The sequence below is a fragment of the Gadus chalcogrammus genome, chromosome 4 (assembly GCF_026213295.1).
Source record: "Gadus chalcogrammus isolate NIFS_2021 chromosome 4, NIFS_Gcha_1.0, whole genome shotgun sequence".
Lineage (NCBI taxonomy): Eukaryota > Metazoa > Chordata > Actinopteri > Gadiformes > Gadidae > Gadus > Gadus chalcogrammus.
Window position 1 is genome coordinate 35,808,224 of NC_079415.1, and position 20,824 is coordinate 35,829,047.

The window sequence follows — 20,824 nt, forward strand, 5'->3', positions numbered from 1 at the left end:
ATGGACTCCGTCCGACAACTGATCAATAGAATCGATTGGTCAGAGAGCGTCACCGCGGCGGCGTCGGCGTAGACGTGCACGCCAACCCCTTACGTCGTCACCCCGCCGCTGCGTCATCACGTCGCCGTACTCCGATAGTGCCGGACCTGCGCTATGGCGGAGGAAGGGGCGACGCTCCCCGAGCTGCGGGGTCTGGACGGGCGTCTCGAGAGCCTGTCCGTGAAGTATTCCCGCCATGCGCCGCAGATCGACAGCCGCGCGTTCTGCGCGGACTTCTGCAAGGTAAGGAGCTCGCGGGGCGAGCCGACATGCTAACCCCTCCCCCCCGGGTAGCAGGGAGCTAGCAGAAATGCTAACCCGACTAGCACGGAGCTCCTCCACTTTGTTGTTCTGGTACAACAGTCGCTGCTGCGCGTGGACCTTTAACCATGAGCCTCTGGCGAGCCCCGCGCGGCGTACAGAACCTCACGACACCGGGCTGCGTGTCGCCGGCACGCCGCGACATGGACCATAACAGCCCGTTACCGGATCATTCTAACCGCAACCCCGCGGTGTATCGGCTACAAACATTGTCCACTAGTCTAGAGAGAGAGAGTGTGTGTGTGTGTGTGTGTGTGTGTGTGTGTGTCTCAAATTCTAGAGTGTGTTTCTGTGTCCACTGGTCTAGAGTTTGTGTCCACTAGTCTGGAGTGTGTGTGTGTGTGTGTGTGTGTGTCTCACCTACTCCTCTTGTCTACAGTGTGTCCACTAGTGATTTAGTCTTGAGTGTGTCGGTGTCGACTAGTTTAGAGTGTGTGTGTCTAGTATTGTGTTTGTGTCTGTGTATGGTGAAGTGTTGGGCCCAGTCCCGTTACACCCCTTAACCCTACCTCTACGAAATGGTACGATAACCCTTCAAGACCTATCTACAGTACGTCAACAGTAGTGTGTGTGTGTGTGTATTTGTATAGTTTAATGTGTGTTTACTTGAGTGGGTGTGTGTGCGTCCACTCTGATCCAGTGGGGTCAGGTGTGTGTGTGCGCCACGGTCCCTCTCAGAACCCCCCCAGGCCCAGGGGCAGCCTGTGTTAGAGGACCGGCCCCCAGGTCCTATGAACCACAGTTGGGCCTCAGTCTCCATGGTGTGCTGCCTCTCCCCCCACCGGTGGAGCGAGGGGGTGGGGGGGGAGGAGGAGATGTGATGGACCAGCAACACTGAGGGATGAAGGGGGATGTTAACCTACTGCTCTCTGTCTCTGTCTCTGTCTCTCTCTCTCTCTCTCTCTTCCCCCCCCCCCCCCCCCCAGATGGTGGAGGGGTTCTGTGGGGTCCATGGCGGCCCTGCCCCCCAGCTCCGCGTCCTGGAGGTGGCGCTGTGCTACTTCTTCAGAGCCTCGTCCTTCCTGCCGCCGCACTGCGACCACGTGCAGCACGCCCTCAGCTCGCTGGCCCTGTGAGCTCACCCTCTCACCCTCTGACGCACTCACCCACTCACCCACTGACGCTCACACACTCACCCTCTGATGCTCTCACACACTCACCCTCTGACGCTCACACACTCACCCAGTCACTCACTCACACCCTCAGCTCGCTGGCCCTGTGAGCTCACCCTCTCACCCTCTGACGCACTCACTCACCCACTGACGCTCTCACACACTCACCCTCTGACGCTCTCACACACTCACCCTCTGACGCTCACACACTCACCCAGTCACTCACTCACACACTCACCCAGTCACTCACTCACGCCCTCAGCTCGCTGGCCCTGTGAGCTCACCCTCTCACCCTCTGACGCACTCACTCACCCACTGACGCTCTCACACACTCACCCAGTCACTCACTCACCCTCTGACACTCACACACTCACTCAGTCACTCACTCATGCCCTCAGCTCGCTGGCCCTGTGAGCTCACCCACTCACCCTCTGACGCACTCACACACTCACCCTCGCACACACTCGCCCTCTGACACACTCACCCTCTCACACTCACCCAGTTACCCTCTCACCCTCTGACGCACTCACACAGACACACCATCACTCACTGACTCACTCATTCACCCTCTCACCCAGTCACTCACTCAGCCAGTCGCCCTCTCACTCACTCACTCACTCACTCATTCACCCTCTCACCCAGTCACTCACTCAGCCAGTCGCCCTCTCACTCACTCACTGACTCACTCATTCACCCTCTCACCCAGTCACTCACTCAGCCAGTCGCCCTCTCACACGCTCACTGACTCACTCATTCACCCTCTCACCCAGTCACTCACTCAGCCAGTCAGCCTCTCACTCACACGCTCACTGACTCATTCATTCACCCTCTCACCCAGTCACTCACTCAGCCAGTCAGCCTCTCACTCACACGCTCACTGACTCACTCATTCACCCTCTCACCCAGTCACTCACTCAGCCAGTCAGCCTCTCACTCACACGCTCACTGACTCACTCATTCACCCTCTCACCCAGTCACTCACTCAGCCAGTCAGCCTCTCACTCACACGCTCACTGACTCACTCATTCACCCGCTCACCCAGTCACTCACTCAGCCAGTCAGCCTCTCACTCACACGCTCACTGACTCACTCATTCACCCTCTCACCCAGTCACTCACTCAGCCAGTCGCCCTCTCACTCACTCACTGACTCACTCATTCACCCTCTCACCCAGTCACTCACTCACATCCTCAGCTCGTTCGCCCTGTGAGCTCTCACACATTAACTGGGAGTTGTGTGTTCAGTACCAGTATCAGTAGTACCAGTACTAACTGGGAGTTGTGTGTTCAGTACCAGTACTAACTGGGAGTTGTGTGTTCAGTACCAGTACTAACTGGGAGTTGTGTCCTCATGAGTGTGTTCAGTACCAGTAGTACCAGTACCAGTACTAACTGGGAGTTGTGTGTTTAGTACCAGTACTAACTGGGAGTTGTGTGTTCATTACCAGTACTAACTGGGAGTTGTGTCCTCAGGAGTGTGTTCAGTACCAGTACTAACTGGGAGTTGTGTGTTCAGTACCAGTACTAACTGGGAGTTGTGTGTTCATTACCAGTACTAACTGGGAGTTGTGTGTTCATTACCAGTACTAACTGGGAGTTGTGTGTTCAGTACCAGTACTAACTGGGAGTTGTGTGTTCAGTACCAGTACTAACTGGGAGTTGTGTCCTCAGGAGTGTGTTTGAGCTGCTGCTGTTCTTGGACCAGAAGGAGTTCATCCAGGAGGCCCTCCCCCCCCTCACCCTCACCCTCCAGGTCAGTACCCTCCCCCCTCACCCTCACCCTCCAGGTCAGTACCCTTCCCCTCTGTCCTCACTGGTCCCTGTGTCCTTGGTTCCTCTCCTAGGAGTGCCACCTGGCCCTGGCCCGCCACCCTAACGTCTACCTGCTGCGGCTGAAGGCTCTGCTCCAGGACGGGGGGCCCTGGGGGAACGGGGTCCTCCAGGCCGTGCTGCGCGAGGCCGAGGTCCCTCAGAGCCAAGGTGGGACCCCCCCCCCCCCCCCCCCCCCCCCCAGAGTCCGTCTGACGGGCCTACCCCGAGGGGGGCTGAACACGGGGGTTCCTATACCGGCCCCTCCAGGGTTTCGCAGGGCTGATTTGAGATGGTTGAGGCCTAAAATGCCTGATGGTGCGTGAGCTTTTCCAAAAAGTTGCGATGAAAGTTGCGGTGTTTTTAATGTTTTTGTTGCGATTACGAGGAGGTGAAAGTTGCGATAAGAGTAATTACTGCAATTTTGAGTAATTTGTTAAATATTAAGTTATTACAGAAAAAAAAACGTAATTAAAAGAACAAAAACACTGAGAAATGGTCCTATGAATAATTGATTCTTGGTTCTTTCCGCGCTGGCAATCGACTTGGATGCCACAGCCTCTGTCATAGCGATCTGCCTCGTCGTCTGACGTCCTGCCTGCAGTTCTGCAGTTATGTTTCGCGGTGGCAAAATGCTCATCAATGGAAGATTTCCGCTTATGTTCCACCACAACGTTGCATGCAGTGCAAAATAATTTCCCCCCCGCTTTCATGTAGAATACCAGGATGCTGCTTTTACAGTTTACCTGCAGGGCATTTAGCAGACGCTTTTATCTAAAGCGACTTACATCGGTTGATACACACATTGACACACCGACGGCAGGAGCAGTTAGGGTTCAGTGTCTCGCTCAGGGACACATCAACACTCAGCTAGGAGGAGCCGGGGATCGAACTAGCAACCTTTAGGTTACGAGACAACTGCTCTCGCATGCATTAAGTCCTCTTGCGGGACGCAGCTCAGCCGATCAAATGCCTGCGTTCCGAGGTTAGCGTTTTGCCGCACGTTAGCGAGTCGGATCCACCAACCCACGGGAGAAGAGCCGGGTCCGAAGAGGTCGCTGAACATGGCGCTGTGAACGGTAAGCAGCTGATTGGTCGTTGAATCAGTCGGATGACTTCATCTCTTCCTCTGCTCCTCCCTCCTCCTCCTGTCCTCCCCCTCCTCCTCCTCCTCCCCCTCCCTCCCCCCCACTCCTCCCCCCCACTACTCCTCCTCCTCCTCCTCCCCCTCCCTCCTCTCCCTCCCTCCCTCCTCCTCCCTCCCCCTCCTCCTCCTCCCTCCCTCCCCCTCCTCCTCCCCCTCTCCCCCCCCCCCCCTCCCAGTGGACCTCTTCCTGGGCTCGGAGCCGCCCCTCTTCCTGGAGCTGAGGGTTCGCTACCTGCTGGCGGCGGGGCGGGGCCAGGAGGCCGCCGCCCTCGCCCACCGCTGTGCCGCCGCCCGCACGCCGTCACGGCAACGGGCCTTCTTCCTGCAGGTGCACCTCGCCGCCCTCTGCACCACGGAGCGGACGGAGCAGCTGCACAAAGAGGTGGGGGGGAGAGAGGGGGCGGGGGGGGGGGGCTGCGCAGAGAGGTGGGGGGGGGGGAGGAGGAGGAGGGGGTTGAAGAAGAAGGAGGAGGAGGTGGTGGGCTAGGTGGGGGAGCAGAAGGTGGAGGTGGTGGGCTAGGTGGAGGTGGAGGAGGAGGAGCAGAAGGTGGAGGTGGTGAAGCAGGAGGTGGTGGTCGAGGAGGAGCAGAAGGTGGTGATGATGGTGATGATGGTGTGTGTTTCTCCAGGTGTGCGCGCTGGGCGAGGGGGAGGTGGTGCAGGTGGTGTTTGGGATGGAGCAGCGGGAGGAGGAGGCGGTGCTGCTCCGCCTCTGCAGGGCGGGGCTCCGGAGTCAGCTGGTCAGTGGAGGACACGCCCCCTGTCTACGGTCGGTGCCCTCGCACAACGCTGTGTTTACCTTTTGTTCACGCTGGGTGTAAAGTGTGTATGTTGTGTTTACGTTGTGTGTACTGTAAAGTGTGTATGTTGTGTTTACGTTGTGTGTACTGTAAAGTGTGTATGTTGTGTTTACGTTGTGTGTATGTTGTGTTTACGTTGGGTGTAAAGTGTTTATGTTGTGTTTACGTTGTGTGTAAAGTGTGTATGTTGTGTTTACGTTGTGTGTACAGTGCATGTTGTGTGTATGTTGTGTTTACGTTGGTTGTAAAGTGTTTACGTTGTGTTTACGTTGGGTGTAAAGTGTGTACGTTGTGTTTACGTTGGGTGTAAAGTGTGTACGTTGTGTTTACGTTGTGTGTAAAGTGTGTACGTTGTGTTTACGTTGTGTGTAAAGTGTGTACGTTGTGTTTACGTTGTGTGTAAAGTGTCTACGTTGTGTTTACGTTGTGTGTAAAGTGTCTACGTTGTGTTTACGTTGTGTGTAAAGTGTCTACGTTGTGTTTACGTTGTGTGTAAAGTGTCTACGTTGTGTTTACGTTGTGTGTAAAGTGTCTACGTTGTGTTTACGTTGTGTGTAAAGTGTCTACGTTGTGTTTACGTTGTGTGTAAAGTGTCTACGTTGTGTTACGTTGTGTGTAATGTGTGTACGTTGTGTTTACGTTGTGTGTAATGTGTGTACGTTGTGTTTACGTTGTGTGTAAAGTGTGTACGTTGTGTTTACGTTGTGTGTAATGTGTGTACGTTGTGTGTAATGTGTGTACGTTGTGTTTACGTTGTGTGTAAAGTGTGTACGTTGTGTGTAAAGTGTGTACGTTGTGTGTAAAGTGTGTACGTTGTGTGTAAAGTGTGTACGTTGTGTGTAAAGTGTGTACGTTGTGTGTAAAGTGTGTACGTTGTGTGTAAAGTGTGTACGTTGTGTGTAAAGTGTGTACGTTGTGTGTAAAGTGTGTACGTTGTGTTTACGTTGTGTGTACGTTGTGTGTAAAGTGTGTACGTTGTGTTTACGGTGTGTGTAAAGTGTGTACGTTGTGTTTACGGTGTGTGTAAAGTGTGTACGTTGTGTTTACGGTGTGTGTAAAGTGTGTACGTTGTGTTTACGGTGTGTGTAAAGTGTGTATGTTGTGTTTACGTTGTGTGTAATGTGTGTACGTTGTGTGTGTGCGTTGTGTGTAAAGTGTGTGTGCGTTGTGTGTAAAGTGTGTGTGCGTTGTGTGTAAAGTGTGTGTGCGTTGTGTGTAAAGTGTGTGTGCGTTGTGTGTAAAGTGTGTGTGCGTTGTGTGTAAAGTGTGTGTGCGTTGTGTGTAAAGTGTGTGTGCGTTGTGTGTAAAGTGTGTGTGCGTTGTGTGTGTGCGTTGTGTAAAGTGTGTGTGCGTTGTGTAAAGTGTGTGTGCGTTGTGTGTAAAGTGTGTGTGCGTTGTGTGTGTGCGTTGTGTGTGTGCGTTGTGTGTAAAGTGTGTGTGCGTTGTGTGTAAAGTGTGTGTGTGTAAAGTGTGTGTGCGTTGTGTGTAAAGTGTGTGCGTTGTGTGTAAAGTGTGTGCGTTGTGTGTGTGTGCGTTGTGTGTAAAGTGTGTGCGTTGTGTGTAAAGTGTGTGCGTTGTGTGTGTGCGTTGTGTGTAAAGTGTGTGTGCGTTGTGTGTAAAGTGTGTGTGCGTTGTGTGTAAAGTGTGTGTGCGTTGTGTGTAAAGTGTGTGTGCGTTGTGTGTAAAGTGTGTGTGCGTTGTGTGTAAAGTGTGTGTGCGTTGTGTGTAAAGTGTGTGTGCGTTGTGTGTAAAGTGTGTGTAGTGTGTAAAGTGTGTGTAAAGTGTGTAGTGTGTGTGCGTTGTGTGTAAAGTGTGTGTAAAGTGTGTGTGCGTTGTGTGTAAAGTGTGTGTAAAGTGTGTGTGCGTTGTGTGTAAAGTGTGTGTAAAGTGTGTGTAAAGTGTGTGTGCGTTGTGTGTAAAGTGTGTGTGCGTTGTGTGTAAAGTGTGTGTGCGTTGTGTGTAAAGTGTGTGTGCGTTGTGTGTAAAGTGTGTGTGCGTTGTGTGTAATGTGTGTGTGCGTTGTGTGTAATGTGTGTGTGCGTTGTGTGTGTGTGTTGTGTGTAATGTGTGTGTGTGTGTGTGAGTGTACTTTGTGTGAAGGCCTGGTATTTCGTGCTTTCAGGACCAAGGCCCCATGCCAGGGCACCAAGGCCAGACGTTAAAATACATGATTTGGATTTAACTGAAACAGACGAAACCATTTCTGAAGGCATTAAGGCCTTTTTAATGAAGTCCAGAGAAGTTGTTCATTGTTTTGCAGTTTTTATCTGCATCTTGAAGAGCCCTTTGGCGATAGTGCTCCACTTTTTCAAAAGGGAAAAGAGTTGAGTGAATTTTGTTTAATGTTAAAAATTGATAGTCTATTAGATTAGAATTTGCCATAAGTAATGTATTTTTTTTTAATTACAGAATATTATTAAGATTATTTCAAAATAACCCTCCCTCTGCCATCATGGGGGTCGCGAGTGTTGGCAGATTGGGCAGTGTGTGTGTGTATTGTTTGAACGTTACATATTGTGTAATGTGTGTACATGTTGTGTAATGCATGTACATATTGTTTTGTGTGTGTGTGTTGCAGGCAGCTGGTATGTGTATGTGTGTGTGTGTACATTGTGTGTAATGTGTTTACGTTGTGGGTGTGTGTGTTGTAGGCAGCTGTTGTGTGTAATGTGTTGACATATTGTGTAATGTGTGTTTGAACATTGTGTGTTTGATGTGCGTTGCAGGCAGCTGATGTGTCTGTGTGTGTGTGTGTGTACGTTGTGTGTACATTGTGTGTGTGTGTGTAATGTGTGTACATTGTGTGTGTGTGATGTGTGTACACTGTGTGTTGCAGCCAGCTGGTGTGTGTGTGTGTGTGTACATTGTGTGTGTGTGTGTGTGTGTAATGTGTGTACGTTGTGTGTGTGTGTGTGTGTACGTTGTGTGTGTGATGTGTGTACATTGTGTGTGTGTAATGTGTGTACACTGTGTGTGTTGCAGCCAGCTGGTGTGTGTGTGTGTGTGTGTGTGTACATTGTGTGTGTGTGATGTGTGTACGTTGTGTGTAATGTGTGTACACTGTGTTGCAGCCAGCTGGTGTGTGTGTGTACATTGTGTGTGTGTGTGTGTAATGTGTGTACGTTGTGTGTGTGTACGTTGTGTGTGTGATGTGTGTACATTGTGTGTGTGTAATGTGTGTACACTGTGTGTGTTGCAGCCAGCTGGTGTGTGTGTGTGTGTGTGTGTGTGTGTGCATTGTGTGTGTGTGTGTGTGTGATGTGTGTACGTTGTGTGTAATGTGTGTACACCGTGTTGCAGCCAGCTGGTGTGTGTGTGTGTGTGTGTGTGTGTGTGTGTGATGTGTGTACGTTGTGTGTAATGTGTGTACACTGTGTGTGTTGCAGCCAGCTGGTGTGTGTGTGTGTGTGTGTGTGTACATTGTGTGTGTGTGTGTGTGTGTGTGATGTGTGTACGTTGTGTGTAATGTGTGTACACTGTGTGTGTTGCAGCCAGCTGGTGTGTGTGTGTGTGTGTGTGTGTGTGATGTGTGTACGTTGTGTGTAATGTGTATACACTGTGTGTGTTGCAGCCAGCTGGTGTGCGTGTGGGGTGCGCTCCATCGCAGGCTGCAGACCTCAGCTGTGTTTACCTTTTGTTCACGCTGGGTGTAAAGTGTGTATGTTGTGTTTACGTTGTGTGTACTGTAAAGTGTGTATGTTGTGTTTACGTTGTGTGTATGTTGTGTTTACGTTGGGTGTAAAGTGTTTATGTTGTGTTTACGTTGTGTGTAAAGTGTGTATGTTGTGTTTACGTTGTGTGTACAGTGCATGTTGTGTGTATGTTGTGTTTACGTTGGTTGTAAAGTGTTTACGTTGTGTTTACGTTGGGTGTAAAGTGTGTACGTTGTGTTTACGTTGGGTGTAAAGTGTGTACGTTGTGTTTACGTTGTGTGTAAAGTGTGTACGTTGTGTTTACGTTGTGTGTAAAGTGTCTACGTTGTGTTTACGTTGTGTGTAAAGTGTCTACGTTGTGTTTACGTTGTGTGTAAAGTGTCTACGTTGTGTTTACGTTGTGTGTAAAGTGTGTACGTTGTGTTTACGTTGTGTGTAAAGTGTGTACGTTGTGTTTACGTTGTGTGTAAAGTGTGTACGTTGTGTTTACGTTGTGTGTAAAGTGTGTACGTTGTGTTTACGTTGTGTGTAAAGTGTGTACGTTGTGTTTACGTTGTGTGTAATGTGTGTACGTTGTGTTTACGTTGTGTGTAAAGTGTGTACGTTGTGTTTACGTTGTGTGTAATGTGTGTACGTTGTGTGTAATGTGTGTACGTTGTGTTTACGTTGTGTGTAAAGTGTGTACGTTGTGTGTAAAGTGTGTACGTTGTGTGTAAAGTGTGTACGTTGTGTGTAAAGTGTGTACGTTGTGTGTAAAGTGTGTACGTTGTGTGTAAAGTGTGTACGTTGTGTGTAAAGTGTGTACGTTGTGTTTACGTTGTGTGTACGTTGTGTGTAAAGTGTGTACGTTGTGTTTACGGTGTGTGTAAAGTGTGTACGTTGTGTTTACGGTGTGTGTAAAGTGTGTACGTTGTGTTTACGGTGTGTGTAAAGTGTGTACGTTGTGTTTACGGTGTGTGTAAAGTGTGTACGTTGTGTTTACGGTGTGTGTAAAGTGTGTATGTTGTGTTTACGTTGTGTGTAATGTGTGTACGTTGTGTGTGTGCGTTGTGTGTAAAGTGTGTGTGCGTTGTGTGTAAAGTGTGTGTGCGTTGTGTGTAAAGTGTGTGTGCGTTGTGTGTAAAGTGTGTGTGCGTTGTGTGTAAAGTGTGTGTGCGTTGTGTGTAAAGTGTGTGTGCGTTGTGTGTAAAGTGTGTGTGCGTTGTGTGTGTGCGTTGTGTAAAGTGTGTGTGCGTTGTGTAAAGTGTGTGTGCGTTGTGTGTAAAGTGTGTGTGCGTTGTGTGTGTGCGTTGTGTGTGTGCGTTGTGTGTAAAGTGTGTGTGCGTTGTGTGTAAAGTGTGTGTGTGTAAAGTGTGTGTGCGTTGTGTGTAAAGTGTGTGCGTTGTGTGTAAAGTGTGTGCGTTGTGTGTGTGTGCGTTGTGTGTAAAGTGTGTGCGTTGTGTGTAAAGTGTGTGCGTTGTGTGTGTGCGTTGTGTGTAAAGTGTGTGTGCGTTGTGTGTAAAGTGTGTGTGCGTTGTGTGTAAAGTGTGTGTGCGTTGTGTGTAAAGTGTGTGTGCGTTGTGTGTAAAGTGTGTGTGCGTTGTGTGTAAAGTGTGTGTAAAGTGTGTAGTGTGTAAAGTGTGTGTAAAGTGTGTAGTGTGTGTGCGTTGTGTGTAAAGTGTGTGTAAAGTGTGTGTGCGTTGTGTGTAAAGTGTGTGTAAAGTGTGTGTGCGTTGTGTGTAAAGTGTGTGTAAAGTGTGTGTAAAGTGTGTGTGCGTTGTGTGTAAAGTGTGTGTGCGTTGTGTGTAAAGTGTGTGTGCGTTGTGTGTAAAGTGTGTGTGCGTTGTGTGTAAAGTGTGTGTGCGTTGTGTGTAATGTGTGTGTGCGTTGTGTGTAATGTGTGTGTGCGTTGTGTGTGTGTGTTGTGTGTAATGTGTGTGTGTGTGTGTGAGTGTACTTTGTGTGAAGGCCTGGTATTTCGTGCTTTCAGGACCAAGGCCCCATGCCAGGGCACCAAGGCCAGACGTTAAAATACATGATTTGGATTTAACTGAAACAGACGAAACCATTTCTGAAGGCATTAAGGCCTTTTTAATGAAGTCCAGAGAAGTTGTTCATTGTTTTGCAGTTTTTATCTGCATCTTGAAGAGCCCTTTGGCGATAGTGCTCCACTTTTTCAAAAGGGAAAAGAGTTGAGTGAATTTTGTTTAATGTTAAAAATTGATAGTCTATTAGATTAGAATTTGCCATAAGTAATGTATTTTTTTTTAATTACAGAATATTATTAAGATTATTTCAAAATAACCCTCCCTCTGCCATCATGGGGGTCGCGAGTGTTGGCAGATTGGGCAGTGTGTGTGTGTATTGTTTGAACGTTACATATTGTGTAATGTGTGTACATGTTGTGTAATGCATGTACATATTGTTTTGTGTGTGTGTGTTGCAGGCAGCTGGTATGTGTATGTGTGTGTGTGTACATTGTGTGTAATGTGTTTACGTTGTGGGTGTGTGTGTTGTAGGCAGCTGTTGTGTGTAATGTGTTGACATATTGTGTAATGTGTGTTTGAACATTGTGTGTTTGATGTGCGTTGCAGGCAGCTGATGTGTCTGTGTGTGTGTGTGTGTACGTTGTGTGTACATTGTGTGTGTGTGTGTAATGTGTGTACATTGTGTGTGTGTGATGTGTGTACACTGTGTGTTGCAGCCAGCTGGTGTGTGTGTGTGTGTGTACATTGTGTGTGTGTGTGTGTAATGTGTGTACGTTGTGTGTGTGTGTGTGTGTACGTTGTGTGTGTGATGTGTGTACATTGTGTGTGTGTAATGTGTGTACACTGTGTGTGTTGCAGCCAGCTGGTGTGTGTGTGTGTGTGTGTGTACATTGTGTGTGTGTGATGTGTGTACGTTGTGTGTAATGTGTGTACACTGTGTTGCAGCCAGCTGGTGTGTGTGTGTACATTGTGTGTGTGTGTGTGTAATGTGTGTACGTTGTGTGTGTGTACGTTGTGTGTGTGATGTGTGTACATTGTGTGTGTGTAATGTGTGTACACTGTGTGTGTTGCAGCCAGCTGGTGTGTGTGTGTGTGTGTGTGTGTGTGTGCATTGTGTGTGTGTGTGTGTGTGATGTGTGTACGTTGTGTGTAATGTGTGTACACCGTGTTGCAGCCAGCTGGTGTGTGTGTGTGTGTGTGTGTGTGTGTGTGTGATGTGTGTACGTTGTGTGTAATGTGTGTACACTGTGTGTGTTGCAGCCAGCTGGTGTGTGTGTGTGTGTGTGTGTGTACATTGTGTGTGTGTGTGTGTGTGTGTGATGTGTGTACGTTGTGTGTAATGTGTGTACACTGTGTGTGTTGCAGCCAGCTGGTGTGTGTGTGTGTGTGTGTGTGTGTGTGTGATGTGTGTACGTTGTGTGTAATGTGTATACACTGTGTGTGTTGCAGCCAGCTGGTGTGCGTGTGGGGTGCGCTCCATCGCAGGCTGCAGACCTCAGGACCGGAGCTGCTGGAGGAGAGCCGACAGCTCCTCCAGGAGGCCACCGACGCCACCGCCATCTTCCCCTTCATCAGGGTGCTCCTGGAGGAGGTGAGGCCGCGCTGCTGCTGCTCCTCCTCCTCCTCCTCCTCCTCCTCCTCCTCCTCCTCCTCCTCCTCCTCCTCCTCCTCCTCCTCCTCCTCCCCCTCCTGCTCCCTCTCCTGCTCCCTCTCCTCCTCCTCCTCCTCCTCCTCCTCCTCCTCCTCCTCCTCCTCCTCCTCCTCCTCCTCCTCCTCCTCCTCCTCCCCCTCCTCCTCCTGCTCCCTCCCCCTCCTCCTCCTGCTCCCTCCTCCTCCTGCTCCCTCCCCCTCCTCCTCCTCCCCCTCCTCCTCCCCTCCTCCTCCTGCTCCCTCTCCTCCTCCTCCCCCTCCTCCTCCTGCTCCCTCCCCCTCCTCCTCCTCCTCCTCCTCCTCCCCCTCCTCCACACCTTATCTCAGCCTTCTCTCCTCCCTCTGCTCTCCCCTCTTCCCTCACTCCTCTCCTCCCATCCTCTCTCTCTAAGCCCTACTCTCCTCACTCCTGTCCTCCTCCTCCTCCGGTAACTTCTCCTCCCTCCCCCCCTCCTCTCCTCCCTCCCCCCTCCTCCCCTCCTCTCCTCCTCCCCTCATCTCCTCCTCCTCCCCTCCTCCCCTCATCTCCTCCTCCTCCCCTCCTCCCCTCATCTCCTCCTCCTCCCCTCCTCCTCCCTCCTCTCCCCTCCTCCTCCCTCCTCTCCCCTCCTCTCCTCCTCCCCACCTCTCCTCCTCCCCTCTCCTCCTCCTCTCCTCTCCTCTCCCCTCCTCCCCTCTCCTCCTCTCCTCTCCTCTCCTCTCCTCTCCCCTCCTCTCCCCTCCTCCCCTCTCCTCTCCACCTCCTCCTCCCCTCCGGTAACCTGCCCCTCTCCTCCTCCCCTCCCCTCCTCTCCTCTCCTCTCCTCTCCCCTCCTCCCCTCTCCTCCTCCCCTCTCCTCTCCACCTCCTCCTCCCCTCCGGTAAGCTGCCCCTCTCCTCCTCCCCTCTCCCCCTCCCCTCCGGTAACCTGCCCCTCTCCTCCTCCCCTCCCCTCCTCCCCTCCCCTCCCCTCCGGTAACCTGCCCCTCTCCTCCTCCCCTCCCCTCCCCTCCGGTAACCTGCCCCTCTCCTCTCCACCCCCTCCCCTCCGGTAACCTGCCCCTCTCCTCCTCCCTGTAGCTGGGCGATGGCGGCCTGCCGTTCTGCGTGGAGCTGTGCTCCCGGGCGCTGGGCTCCGGTCTGCTGCCGGACGGCGCCGCCCGGTCCCTGATCCACAAGGCGGTGGCGGGCCTGCTGCCCCGGGACCTGGAGGTGTGCCGGGCCTGTGCGCTGCTGGTCTTCTTCCAGGACCGCAGCCTGGGCGCCTACCGCACGGCGGTCCGGCTCTACTCGCTGCCTGACCAGGAGTACCACGCCGAGGCCACACCTGTCGGGAACCACCTGCGCTTTGACCTCCTGCAGGTACCGCCCTTCAACCGTAGACCGTAGGTCGGCCCCCCCGGTGTCTCACCCCCCCGGTGTCTCACCCCCCCGGTGTCTCACCCCCCCGTTCTGTTTGTCCTCAGGCCCTGAAGAAGGACCTGGTCTTCGACCCGGAGTTCTGGAACGTGGCGGCCATCCGGTCCCACTGCCAGAAGCTCCTCAGCGGGGAGGAGCAGCGGGCTGCCAGGGAGGAGGGGCCGGAGGAGGTGCGCTGCACCAGAGAGGTCCGCCCCGCCGCCCCCCCGCCCCCCACGGCCACCGCCCCCCAACGGCCGGACAGCAGGAAACGCCCGGAGAACGGCACGGCGTCCAAACGGACGAGGCTCTGCCGTGGTCCCGCTCCGCCGCCCGGCCACGCCTCGCTGAGAAACAAAACCAAACACGCCCCGAGGACGGCCGCGCCCCCGAGGACGGCCGCGCCCCCGAGGACGGCCCCGCCCCCGAGGACGGCCCCGCCCCCGAGGGAGTCGGGGGAGTTCCTCCGGCGCTCCTGCTGGCAGCCGGGCAGAACCAACGACGGGTTCCCCTCGGGCCGCGGGGAGCCGCGCCGCATCACGCGCTTCTCGGAGAAGAACTGCCCCAAGCGCCGGATCCGCACGCCCCGCTGGCTCCTGGAGGACTCGGGAACGCTGGAGATGGACGCCCGCCGCGAGGGGAAGAAGCTCCGGAGGAAACGGCGTCAGCAGGAGCAGGAGGAGGAGCAGCAGGCGCAGGCCCGGGCGCTGGTCAAAAGGAGCGCCTCCGCTCCGCCCAGGACCGACGCCAAGGACAAACAAAGCCTGACCCGGCACCTGAAGGGCCTCTCGCTGGACTACCTGCGGCCCGCCTCGCCCGCCCGCGTCGTCCTGGAGCTCTCTCTGCCCGACAACGAGCTGACGGACATCTTCACCGAGGAGAGCCGGAGGAACGGCCTGCCCCCGGCGCTGCCGTACCCGCCGTCGCCCTGGCCGCCCGGGCCCCAGCCGGCGGACCGCCCCCCCCGCCTGAAGCATGTCGTCATCCGGGCGTCGGACCAGGTCTCGCTGGCGCGGCAACTCCACTGCTACTCGCGCCGCAACAAGCACCTGGCGGCGGCGGCGACCGGCGAGGTCCAGAGCGCGCCCTCGGTGGTCACGCGCTCCTCCTCCCAGGCTCCTCCCACCAAGGGCAGGCCCCGCGTGCCCCGCAGCAAGCCCCTGGTGGAGATGAAGGTGACCATCGCCTCCCACGCGCCGGTCAGGACCAGAGCCGGCCAGTCCCAGCTGGGGGGCCGGGCCCACGCTCAGGCCCTTAGTGCGGGCTCGCGGCCGGCGGATAACAAAGCCAGCCCCGTCGGGCAGCGCCCCCTGGCACCTGGGTGTACGGCTGTAAAGACGGCCCGGAGCCCCAGCCCCGATGCCGACACAAAGCCCTCATTAGATAACGGAGCCCGTGAGGTCGGCCCTTCGAATGCTCGCAAAGACTTGGCCGCCTTGCAACCCGGAGACGTGTCGGAACCCGCCCGGACCGACGCTGCGGCTGACGGTCCCTCGGCCGAGGCCCGACACGACGGCGGCCGACACGGAGGAGACGCGGCCGCATGCGGGGCCTCGGACCCCCTCGGCCGCCGCGGCGAGGAGGACCTGCATGGGCTGCGGTTGCTGTCGGAGACGGTGAGCGCGCTGGCGCCTCAGTCCGTCCCCGAGGCCTCGGGGGAGGCCGTGGAGGAGCGGAGCCTCCCCGCGCAGCGGAGCCCTTCGCTGGGCAGCGGCCCGGACTCGCCCCCGGACCGGTCCGCGTGTTCGCCCAGCGCGCCGGGCTCCGGGGAGGAGCGGGCCCGGGAGGCGGGGTCCGGTGAGCCGCGCCTGGAGCACCGCTGCAGCCTCTGCGATAAGGTGTTCAGGGGCAAGCGCGTGGCGGTGCACGCCATGTTCCACTACCGCAGACACCAGTGCATGTTCTGCCGCACGCCGCTGAAGCACGGCCACCTGGCCATGCTGCACGTGTCGGAGCACATCGACGCGCTGAAGAGACGGGAGGCCGAGCGCGAGGAGCGAGGCGGCGGCCGTCGGGAGGGGAGCGAGGCGCTCCGGAGCACAGGCCCGCCGCAAGCAGCAGGCGGCCAGAGGCGACCCAGGACACCCCTAACCCCCGCTGCCTCGGCCGCGTGTTCCCCCTCCGGATCCAGGCGGTTACGCTCCGACGGCAGCGTCTCGAAGGGAAGTCCGGCCCCCTCGCCCGGTGCCAAGGTCAACGGACACCTGAAGGGCCCCGCCCCCCACCAGCAGCGCCCCCCCCTGCCGGTCCTAGAGGATAAACCTGCGACAACAGACCCCCCGCCCAGCGAGCCCCCCCGGCCGTCCACACAAACCGCTGGACGTCTGGAAGCGGGGTCTGCGGTCGCCGCGGAGACCTGCTGCCCGGTAGCGGGCTGCCCCTGGCGCGCCGCCCTATCCCGGAGCTCGGTGGCGCTGCTGTACCACGCGCTGGAGGCCCACCCCCGCGACCACGCCCCCCTGCGGCTGGCCTTCAGCGCGTTCGACGGGCAGTGCAGCGTGTGCCTGCGTGTGCTCTGGAGCTTCCAGCACTACCGGCACCACGTAGAGCGCCACCGCCTCGCCCCGCGCCACCCCTGCCTCCACCGGGGCTGCGGGGCGCGCTTCCGGACGGGCATGGAGATGAGGCGCCACTCCCGGAGGCACCGCCCCCTGCAGGCCGGCTGCTGCGTGCCCGGCTGCTCGCGCCTCTTCATCTGCCTCTGGGCGCTGAACCTCCACGAGCGGGAGCACTACACCGCCGGCGGCGACGCCGAGCCGGCCGAGGCTCGCGGGGCGGCAGACCCCGGGGCCAGGAGGACGGGGGCCAGGCCGGACCCCGCTCAGGCTACCCCCGCGCGGGCCAAGAGTCGCCTGAAGGTCAGCGAGCGGGCCGCGGAGGCGGAGCCTCACTCGGAGGTCAGAGCGGGGGGTTCGGGGACGAGGAGGTCTCCAGGTTCCAGGCGGGTTCAGGGTCCCGCCCATTGCGCAGCCGGACCCCGCAGTGCGGCCTCACACAAGCAGAGGAGAACGCCTTCGAGACAAAGAGCTGAGCCCATTCAGCCAGCCCCGGTCGCCAGCGGCAACAGGATGAGACGGGGTCTCAGCGGCAGGCCGGTCAAACTCGACACCGATGGCCACAAAACGAAAAATCCTCCCGCGCCGTTGACGGAGGCGAGTACGACATCAGCTGTTCAGAAACCAGCTCGCAAACGGGAAGCTGGACTCATTTTGGCGGAAGAACGGCAGTCCTATCACAAATCAAGGTTGACCTCAACGTTCCACGAAGAGTCGCCTCCTTTGACCTCTAAAGAACAGGAAAAGTCGGCTCCTTTAGACCAGGAACAGTTGGCTCCTTTAGACCAGGAACAGTCGGCTCCTTTAGACCAGAAACAGTTGGCTCCTTTAGACCAGGAACAGTTGGCTCCTTTAGACCAGGAACAGTCGGCTCCTTTAGACCAGGAACAGTCGGCTCCTTTAGACCAGGAACAGTTGGCTCCTTTAGACCAGGAACAGTTGGCTCCTTTAGACCAGGAACAGTTGACTCTTTTAGACCAGGAACAGTCTTCAACTTTTGACCAGAAAGAGTCGGCTCCTTTAGACCAGGAACAGTCAGCAACTTTAGACCAGAAACAGTTGGCTCCTTTAGACCAGAAACAGTTGGCTCCTTTAGACCAGGAACAGTTGGCTCCTTTAGACCAGGAACAGTTGACTCTTTTAGACCAGGAACAGTCTTCAACTTTTGACCAGAAAGAGTCGGCTCCTTTAGACCAGGAACAGTCGGCAACTTTAGACCAGGAACAGTCTGCACCTTTAGACCAGGAACAGTCTGCACCTTTAGACCAGGAACAGTCTGCACCTATAGACCAGGAACAGTCGGCTCCTTTAGACCAGGAACAGTCTGCACCTTTAGACCAGGAACAGTCTGCACCTTTAGACCAGGAACAGTCGGCTACTTTAGACCAGGAACAGTCGGCACCTCTATACCAGGAACAGTCTGTTCTTTTAGACCAGGAAGAGTCGGCTCATTTAGACCAGGAACACTTGGCTCCTTTAGACCAGGAACAGTCTGCACCTTTAGACCAGGAACAGTTGGCTCCTTTAGACCAGGAACAGTCTGCACCTTTAGACCAGGAACAGTCTGCTCCTTTAGACCAGGAACAGTCTGCAACTTTAGACCAGGAACAGTCGGCAACTTTAGACCAGGAACAGTCTGCAACTTTAGACCAGGAACAGTCGGCTCCTTTAGACCAGGAACAGTCTGTTCTTTTAGACCAGGAACAGTCTGTTCTTTTAGACCAGGAACAGTGTGTTCTTTTAGACCAGGAACAGTGTGTTCTTTTAGACCAGGAACAGTCGGCAACTTTAGACCAGGAACAGTCGGCACCTCTATACCAGGAACAGTCGGCTCCTTTAGACCAGAAAGAGTCGGCTCATTTAGACCAGAAAGAGTCGGCTCATTTAGACCAGGAAGAGTCGGCTCCTTTAGACCAGGAAGAGTCGGCTCCTTTAGACCAGGAAGCGTCGGCTCCTTTAGACCAGGAAGCGTCGGCTCCTTTAGACCAGGAAGCGTCGGCTCCTTTAGACCAGGAAGCGTCGGCTCCTTTAGACCAGAAAGCGTCTGCACCTTTAGACCAGGAAGAGTCGGCTTCTTTGGCCTCTAAAAAGCAAGAACAGTCGTCTTCTTTGACCTCTACAGAACAAGAACAGTCGTCTTCTTTGACCTATACAGAACAAGAACAGTCGGCTTCTTTGACCTCTACAGAACAAGAACAGTCGGCTTCTTTGACCTCTACAGAACAAGAACAGTCGGCTCCTTTAGACCAAGAACAGTCGGCTCTTTTGGACCAAGAACAAGAACAGTCTGCTCCTTTGGCCTCTGTGGACCAGGAAGAGTTGGCTCCTTTAGACCAGGAACAGTTGGCTCCTTTAGACCAGGAACAGTCGGCTCCTTTAGACCAGGAACAGTTGGCTCCTTTAGACCAGGAACAGTCGGCTCCTTTAGACCAGGAACAGTCGGCTCCTTTAGACCAGGAACAGTCGGCTCCTTTAGACCAGGAACAGTCGGCTCCTTTAGACCAGGAACAGTCTGCCTCTCCAGACCAGGAACAGTCAGGGCCTTTAGACCAGGAACAGTCGGCACCTTTAGACCAGGAACAGTCGGCTCCTTTGGCCTCTCCAGACCAGGAACAGCTGAAAATACATCAAGCGTCCAAAAAACACAAACCTATTTCAGCTGCTCCAAAGAATTCCGATGTTGATTTGGTAAAGAAGGGAAGGGTTGCCCATTTAAACAGCGGTCCAAAGTCCAAAGCAGCCTCTACCGGCAACGCACCTAAATCAAAGTGCGGAACTCAGACCAAAATGAAAGATCTCAAAGTCGGCAAGGTAACAAAAACTGCCTCGGTCACCAAGGCAATAAAAACTGCCTCGGTCACCAAGGCAACAAAAACTGCCTCAGTCACCAAGACAACAGAAACTGCCTCGGTCACCAAGGCAACGAAAGCTTCCTCCGTCACCAAGGCAAAGAGAGCTCCCTCCGTCGCCAAGGTCACAAAATCAACCGCGGTCGCCAAGGCACCGAAAGCTCCCTCCGTCGCCAAGGCAACAAAAGCTCACTCCGTCGCCAAGGCAACAGAGGTTACAGCGGTTGCCAAGGCAACGGAGGTTACAGCCGTCACCCAGACGTGTGATACTCCACAGGAGGCCCCCGCCACCGAGCCCTCCCCCGCTGGCCCCCATCAGCGGGGCGCGGGCGACGGTGTCGGCTACACGGTGCTGATCAACGGAGCGGCCGCCGTGAAGCGGAGGGCCGCGGACGAGGCCACGCCCCCCTCCTACCGCAAGAACTACTTCCGCGCCCCGCCCACCACCTACCTGGACGAGCGCTTCACCAACATGCCCAAGCGCCGCAAGCACATGTCCATGTTCCGCTCGGCGGCCCCCAGGAGCCCGGAGCCCCAGGCCGCCGCCACGCGCTGCCCCAGCTGCTTCAGCTCCTTCCTGCGGCAGGACGAGCTGCAGGCGCACCTCCGGGACCACCGCTGCTCCGGCATGTTCGGCTTCGACTCCGACGAAGGTGAGTGTGTGGCCTGTAGACCCCCGGACACCGTCAGATAGCCTGAGATACCGTCTGCTGACGTCATGTCCCCCCCCCCGCAGACGACAGCTGAGCGTCCCGGGAGTCACCTGGAGGCCGGGACACCTGGACCACGGCGAGACCGGGGCCGGCACACACCTGGGGGCTGGAGGGCGGGACACCAGGACCACGGCGAGACCGGGGCCGGCACACACCTGGGGGCTGGAGGGCGGGACACCAGGACCACGGCGAGACCGGGGCCGGCACACACCTGGGGGCTGGAGGGCGGCGGAGACATTGGGTTATGGGGGGAGGGGGGGTAATGGGGGGGGGGGGGGGGCGGGCGTAGAGATGTAGTATTAAAGTGCCTGGCCGGACGGACGCGTCCCGGCTGCAGAAAGCTGTGAAAGAGACTGAAGCCATAACACCTCCTTCACGTTTTGCGTTTTGCACTAGGCAGTCGACTGACCTTCCTTTTGGTTATTTTATTCCGCGTTGATACTTGAAATATTTTGTAATAATGTAAACCAACGGTGATTCTGCCGCGTTTCATCAATTATTTAAACCTTCAGGGGGAGGAGCTTGCACTAGACTCACCGTAGGCCTCAACAGTGAGTGGATCAAGTGGGGGAGACGTTCTGGTTCTACTGCAGTACCGACGACCGCCAGCGAGAGCAGTGGTCACCACAGGGCCTCTTATCAAAGGGGTCAGCCTGCATCGACCGGTTCAGCACGTCTGAGTCGAGCACCGACAAAATGCGTCCTGGGAACGGTGCCACTGCGTCCTGGGAGCAGTGCCACTGTCCTGGGAGCGTTGTCACTGCGTCCTGGGAGCGTTGTCACTGCGTCCTGGGAGCAGTGCCACTGCGTCCTGGGAGCAGTGTCACTGCGTC

The 20,824-nt window shown here is 55.3% G+C and overlaps 1 protein-coding gene across 1 annotated transcript; it reads left to right on the forward strand.

The window, feature by feature from the left end:
• The first annotated feature begins 25 nt into the window (after positions 1–25).
• LOC130380824 (uncharacterized) lies at positions 26–20,214 on the forward strand. The gene is made up of 10 exons (XM_056588175.1): positions 26–282; positions 1,287–1,432; positions 3,143–3,224; positions 3,316–3,451; positions 4,604–4,809; positions 5,057–5,196; positions 12,297–12,438; positions 13,557–13,838; positions 13,943–19,931; positions 20,015–20,214. The coding sequence occupies exons 1-10, from the start codon at positions 154–156 to the stop codon at positions 20,023–20,025; spliced, it is 7,263 nt and encodes a 2,420-aa protein (XP_056444150.1). The 5' UTR covers positions 26–153; the 3' UTR covers positions 20,026–20,214.
• The last annotated feature ends 610 nt before the right edge of the window (positions 20,215–20,824 follow it).